Genomic DNA, 7,252 nt, shown 5'->3' on the forward strand with positions numbered 1-7,252 from the left:
GAAGACATATGGGAACATATGTGTATGTATAACTGATTCACTTTGTTATAAAGCAGAAACTAACACACCATTGTGAAGCAATTATACCCCAATAAAGATGTTAAAGAAAAAAAAGAAAGCATATCTATTTCTAAATACATTTCCCAATTTCTTTTGCTTGTTTTCTGACCTTTGTAGTGCATTTTGCCATGAGGAAAATTTTAATTCTTATATAATTAAATGTATCCTTTTTTCTTTGTATCTTAGAAAGGTATTCCTCATGAATAATTTATTTCAAGTCTCCCAGGTTTCTGATACTTTTACACTTTCATTATTTTTTAACTTTTAACTCGTTGCTGTATCTAGAATTTAGTAATTCTGTGATAGCTATATTTTCCCACTTTTGTTGAATAATTTTTGCTGATCCAAAACGTGAATTTTATTTTAATCTCAATTCCCTTATGCTCTTGCATCTAATTTTAAGATGCTTCCTATTCCACTGGTTGTTTTGTCTATCTAAAACAAAATGCTAAATATAATTTACCATATAACAAGGTCAAAAGAGAACAAAACTATACAATCACTTGAAATATCCTCCAAAGATATTTTATAAAATTAAATATTCATTTCTAATTTAAAACAAAGAGTAAAATAGGGATTGATGAATGCTTCCACAGTAAGATGAAATTATATATCTAAAAGAGAAAGAAGTAAATGATAAACTTTAGTAACACTGGCAATAAATACAGGACAAGATGAAGATGCCTGATATAATGTTAAAGAAAAAGAATTATGTAACATTGTCTTTGCAGCACTGATGAGTTCAGTGAAAAGAGAATCTCATAGAAAAGAGTATCTCGTTCTTCTTAACGTATGTACACTTGTCCATTGCATGAACATAACAGCTTATTTAACCAATATGTTACTGATCTGCATCTGGATTTCTAGGTTTCCATGGAATTTTATTATGCACAATTGTTACAAACTCTAGGACTTCCTCTTATGTTTATATCTTTTGAAAGAAACAATATCTCCACAGATGATTTATCTGTGCTGGCTGCTAGCAGACTATGGCTACTTCTCAGTTCTTCCCTTTACATTCCTAGTCAATATGAAAATGGAAGGCAAGAAGGTCTTCTGTTTAGAGACTCTAAATATACGTCTTGGTAATAAAGTCTTGGTGGTAAAGCCTAAAAATATCAACCCAGAACAAGTGTTTTTCCAGCTGTAACTATGTGTGATTCCCTTGGTTTTATTACTGTAGAGGGTGTAATAAGACAAGACTGTAGGGTCTGCCCTCAAAGTGCTTCCAGTAAGATGAGCTAAGTCAAGTATCGTGGCATATCTAATTCAAGACAAAATATAATGGCTCCTTTTCTCTCATAGCAAAACTTCGTGGAGTGAATATCGAAGTCACTGTAGGCTCTTAATTAAAGGAACACAATAAATCTTGTATTGGAAGGTGGTTATTCTGGTCTCTTTGCAGAGATGAACTGGAAATTGTCTAGAAGAAGGAAAATTAGCTTAACCAAAGTTAAACTCATAAATAATTGAGCATTAATTAAATATCTGTGGTCTATGTTTCTCTTTGATCATAATTTCTCCCAATTTATACACCTCTTTGATACCCGATTAATCATTGTCAAAGATGCAGTTAACAATGATTATTACTGTGTATTAGGTTTTGCCTGGGCCCTGAAGAAACTATCCTAAATCACCAGCTATGATTGTCACTTGATTTTCTCACAAAGAACAATCAGAACTCCTTGTCTTAAGTGGCTTGGAATGTGAAACTAAGAAGTCTCTTAGATACTGTTAGAGGACCCTACAGAGCCCATTGGTGAAAGTTTGGAAAACACTGGGCTTCTTAAAATTGATTCTTGTAGTGTGTTACGAAAGATGACTGAACCAAAAGAATAACAGTGTTTCTGGTTCTGTTGTTAGTGTTCTCCATGGAAACGTTGCTGAAGCTTCTGGACTCAATTTCCTTCCCCATGTGTGAATGTCACTGAAAAGATCCAACTCCATTCTATCCCCATATAACTTCAGAAACTAAGCAAAATGAAGACTCAAAGTTCATTTCAAATAATGAAATGAATATATAACGTAGAATGGAACTGGGAAAATACCTGGTTTAAATTCTGGAAAGTACCAACTATGCAATTCTGGATAAGTTGCTTAATCTTGCTTAGTCTAATTTAATGCCCATCTCACAGGATGTTATGGTGATTAATTTAATATCTTTGTACAACATACAGTGTTATGTAATTTCTTCTTGTTCTTCTTGAGTAAATTCATATCTTTAAGCAACTCACTTTAAAAAATAGTTACTTACTTGCTTAAATTACTCTTACCTTCTATTATCAGCAGAATTGTGTCCTGCTCAAGTTAATATGTGTTAAGTCTTAACCCCCAATACCTCGTAATATGACTGTATTTAGAGATAAGGCCCTTAAATAGGTAATTGAGGTAAAATGAGGTCAGATGGGTGGGCTCTATTCCAATATGACTGGTGTTCTTATCAAAATAAAATATTAGGACACAGACATGCAGAGAGAACAAAGTAATTATTAGTAACCACGATCATGTCGTGAATGCATGGAATACGTCACCATTTGCCAACCACCGTGTCAAGTCAGCAGAAACTACAGAAATTAAGAGCTCACCGCAGAAATTCACACATCCGTGCACCAGGTAAGGGACCACAGGCAGAAGTTCACTCACCCTTTCATGTGCCCCTCAGGGAGTGCACGCTCTCTCCTGCGCAGGACGAGCACAGACACTTATCGGGAGTTGTACTACTTTTAAAATGCGTTGATACAACCATGTCTCACTGGTTGAGTCAGCATACGCTTTTTGTAAACCCCAAATTCTCCACACCTCCTATCTTTGGCGCTGCCCTAGTCTCAAAGCTCCTGCCCCTGCTCCTCAGGCCGCGTCCCCATGTGAGGCGGGGCTGCGTGCGGACGCACGGCGAGCGCGCAGTCGTCCTCGAGCCCCGCCCCCACGGAGCCGCCTGCCGGTTTGAACCGCATCCCAGCGCGCGGAGGACGATGGGGCTGGCGCCAAGGGCGGGCGATTCGCCATGGGAGGTGGCGCGGAAGCGCGACATGGAGGTGCTGGCCTAGCTGGGGCCCTAAGTAGTCTGACTGCGACGCGGATCCTGCGCACACTACAGGGCCGCAGCTGCCGGTCGGTGAGCGCCCGAGGGGCTGGGAGGCGAGCCGGGGACCCCCAGGCGGGTGTGGGCATCGTGTCCACAGCTTGTGTCCCATAAGCCGCGCTCGGGCCATGATCACTCCGTGAAGCTGCAATGCGACCCCGCGGCCGACTTCTTCCTGCGCTGTGAGGACCTGTGCGCGCTGCAGGACTCAGTGCCTCTGCCCGCCTTGCGCGCTTCCCTGCGGGAGGGCCTGCTGGACTTAATGCTGACCGCCTCCGCAGGGTGGACTGGGCGCCGCTCCTGAGCACCCTCTGCCCCTGATCTGTATCCAGAGCTTCTTCCAGACACGGCTGGGCGAGACAGGTTTGTACTTCCCGCTTCCAGGGGCCCTCGTGTGGGCGCTGCGAAGCGGGGTTTTAGATGGTGCAAGGTGGAGGGTGGGCACTAGAATCGGTGCCCAGTGCCCGGGTGTGCGAGCACTAGACGGGGCGTGCGGCCTAGCACTCCTGCCAGCTCGGTGACCCCGGCCGAGTGCCTTAAGGCTTCTAGGTCTCAGTGTTCTCATCCGTATCATGGGCTTAACAGGACCCACTCTCTGTGGCGGTTACAAGGACTCACTCTGTTAATGCTTGTAGACTCTGCAATGTAGAACACTTAGCACAGTTTGGAGCATCGTTAATTGTTCCACTGATGTAACCTGGTCTGTTGAATGACTTTGCCTGGTACAGACCAAAGCGATCAGGAAATTGATATATCCCAGCTTCATTTCCTTTCCATTAAAACAGGGCTCAGGATAAAAAAATATTTTTTTTAAATAAATTCATTTAATTAATTAATTCATTTATTTGGTTGTGTTGGGTCTTCGTTTCTGTGCGAGGGCTTTCTCTGGTTGCGGCGAGCAGGGGCCATTCTTCATCGCGGTGCACGGGCCTCTCACTGTCGCGACCTCTCCTGTTGCGGAGCATAGGCTCCAGATGCACAGGCTCCAGATGCTCAGGCTCAATGGGCCCAGTTGCTCCACGGCTTGTGGGATCTTCCCAGACCAGGGCTCGAACCGGTGTCCCTTGTATTGGCAGGCAGATTCTCAACCACTGCACCACCCGGGAAGCCCAATAAAGTCTTTTTTTCAATAGTCGTATCATATAGTGGAAAGAGCACCAGTGTGAAGCCAGCTTAGGGTTTGAATTCCAGGATAAAAAAATATTTTTTTTAAATAAATTCATTTAATTAATTAATTCATTTATTTGGTTGTGTTGGGTCTTCGTTTCTGTGCGAGGGCTTTCTCTGGTTGCGGCGAGCAGGGGCCATTCTTCATCGCGGTGCACGGGCCTCTCACTGTCGCGACCTCTCCTGTTGCGGAGCATAGGCTCCAGATGCACAGGCTCCAGATGCTCAGGCTCAATGGGCCCAGTTGCTCCACGGCTTGTGGGATCTTCCCAGACCAGGGCTCGAACCGGTGTCCCTTGTATTGGCAGGCAGATTCTCAACCACTGCACCACCCGGGAAGCCCAATAAAGTCTTTTTTTCAATAGTCGTATCATATAGTGGAAAGAGCACCAGTGTGAAGCCAGCTTAGGGTTTGAATTCCAGGGCTTATGCTGTCTGTGGCCTGCGCAGGTTACTTTTGAACTGCAATCCCCACACTTGTAAAATGACATTAAAAACCACTCTTTCTGAGGGTTCTTACAATTAATTAAGCACCTTATGTGTGTAAAGTATCCTGGCACTTGAATGAGTTGTCAGAACCAAGGGCTGCTGGAGACGATGCTTCTGCCCTAGGTAATCTCCCCTTCTACTGGGCAGCAGGTAAACACAAGCACAGGAGTCAGTGCTCTGGAAGAAGTGAGTTCTGGTGCTGCAGAGCACAGAATCTTTCTGTTTTTTAATTTAATTTTTATTTTATATTGGAGTATAGTTGATTTACAGTATTGTGCTTGTTTTAGGTGTACAGTAAAGTGATTCAGTTATACATATATCCATTCCTTTTCAGATTCTTTTCCCGTGCACGTTATTATAGGATATGGAGTAGAGTTCCTTGTGCTATGCAGTAGGTCCTTGTTGATTACCTATTTTATATATAGCCCTGTGTATATGTTAATCCCAAAGTCCTAATTTATCCCTTCCCCCTACCTTTCCCCTTTGCAGAGCACAGAATCTTAAAAGGGAAAGTTCAGGGTAGGCTTCTTGGAGGAGGTGCCATCCTTTCTAAGGATAGTAGAACCTCCTGGGGTGGCAGGAGGGAGCAGTGTGTCAAAGGTTGAGAAATATAAGAAAATATGGCAAAACTAATGTACAGGACTGGAACTCAGGGTTTGGGAAAGAAATGAGAGTTGATACTGGAAACCTAGTGGGGACAAACAGAAAGCGACCTTGTTTGTCCTGTCAGAAGTTTGGATGTTTATCCTGAAGGCTGTGGGAAACCCTAATAAACAATAAGATGGACTTCTGGTTTAGAGGCTCACTCGGACCTCCATGTGGAAGGCAGTTGATTGGGTGCGGTGTGAATTGTAATCTAAAGGTCCCACTTAAGTTATAAAAGGTTGGACTGCATTTTGGAGATCCGAGAGAGAATGGGTGGGGCCTGGTGACCAGCTAGAAAAGGAAGGGCAGCAAGCGTGGGTGACAGTTTACAGCTGCATCTTTTTGTGAGATACAGAGCACAGTAGGAAGGGATTGGGGGTGGCGAGAGGCTCTTACTTGATCTTCAGTGCTTTAGAGGGGCCTGGTAGACGGGTCTGGGCCCAAGGTTCAGATCTGGGCTTTTTGGGAGGACAGGTGTTTGAAGGCATGGGAGATACTTAGGTTACCCACAAGACGATACAAAGAATCATAGGTCTGAGAGTTTTTTAAGTGAGTATATATATATATATACATTTTAAATTTTTATTTATTTATTTATGGCTGTGTTGGATCTTCGTTTCTGTGCGAGGGCTTTCTCTAGTTGTGGCAAGTGTGGGCCACTCTTTATCGCGGTGCGTGGGCCTCTCTTAAGTGAGTATATTTGAGGATGTTTATAAGCTGAGAGAAAGTAGTTATTTGTTTTCAAAAAGCTGAATACTTATCGTGTGCCTGGCCTTTTTCTAGGATCTGGGGTTCACACCATCTGTTATCTCTTCTGCACAGACAGTTCAACTCATTGCCTGGTGAAGAGAAGTCAGATTATTCTTTGCATCCCATTCAGGTGTAAGAACTGTTCTGTACCTCTGAAGGGACTTTACTTAAGCAGAGTAATAATTTAGAAATCAAAAGAAATTAGAGCTGGAAGGGACCTTAAAGGCCACTGTACTTAATTTTGCCGAATATTTTACATTGAATTTAAGAAAAATTTATTGCAGAGCCCATTCTCTTCAGAGTTCCTTCACTGAACTTTCTTTATGTCTTGCATCCAGTGGGTCCAGCTTGTAGATTTTGGCCTCCTCCTAAATTTGCTTCTTCATCCATATTACATTTTGCCCGAACAATGGCAGAAACTCCTGGGTGGTTTTGCGGCCCCTGGGTTCAGTTCCTCTAAGTTCATCTGCCTACTCATGTTGAGTGATCTTCTACCATAAAAAGATGTGCTTAAAATAATGCTGCTAATGGCTTGCCCACACAGAGTTAGTGCATACTAGCCGCCCAGCGTGTGCTCTGCACAGAGGCGTGTAGTCTGAACTGTGCTCGGCCAAGCCTCATGGGGCTCTTTGGCCCTGAGGAAGGGGAGCTTTTTGTGATCACTCCCTTTATCTAATCGGTCCTTCAGCAGCGGGGTGCCTTTTTCTAATCAGTGGAGGCACCCTTACTCAGCCAGCGGTAGCCCCAGGCCTCATCACCTGTGGGATACAAGCCATGATCTCTCCCAGGCTTGCTTTGGCCAGCATCTCTATTTTCCTTTCTGTCTCTTCTCACACTTGGACCCCTGGCGTTTAGTCATCCCCACCTGCAGTATTTAAATTGCCCAGCAGGTGTCAGGCTTGAGTGTCTTTGCACAGATACTCCCTGTGCAGTTAATGCACCTCGTACTCCAACTCTGCAAACTCTCATGAAGCCGTCACTTACATATAACTTTTTGCCTCCATAGGAACCTCTGTGCATAAAGGTTATGGTTCTTTTTTTTTTTTTTTTTTTTTTTTT

General features: G+C 43.4%; 1 protein-coding gene across 1 annotated transcript in view; it reads left to right on the top strand.

Annotated features, from left to right (window-relative positions):
* Positions 1 to 3,064: 3,064 nt before the first annotated feature.
* The window catches only part of LOC112407976 (centrosomal protein of 78 kDa-like), a gene marked incomplete at its 3' end in the record, with an annotated part of 14,930 nt that continues 10,742 nt past the window's right edge, over positions 3,065 to 7,252 (top strand). Inside the window, 4 exon segments of the mRNA XM_024757458.1 lie at positions 3,065 to 3,175; positions 3,258 to 3,399; positions 3,402 to 3,449; positions 3,452 to 3,505. Of these exon segments, the coding sequence (XP_024613226.1) occupies positions 3,065 to 3,175; positions 3,258 to 3,399; positions 3,402 to 3,449; positions 3,452 to 3,505 (355 nt within the window).

Source organism: Neophocaena asiaeorientalis, unplaced genomic scaffold, assembly GCF_003031525.2.
Source record: "Neophocaena asiaeorientalis asiaeorientalis breed wild unplaced genomic scaffold, Neophocaena_asiaeorientalis_V1.1 scaffold440, whole genome shotgun sequence".
Taxonomy (NCBI): domain Eukaryota; kingdom Metazoa; phylum Chordata; class Mammalia; order Artiodactyla; family Phocoenidae; genus Neophocaena; species Neophocaena asiaeorientalis.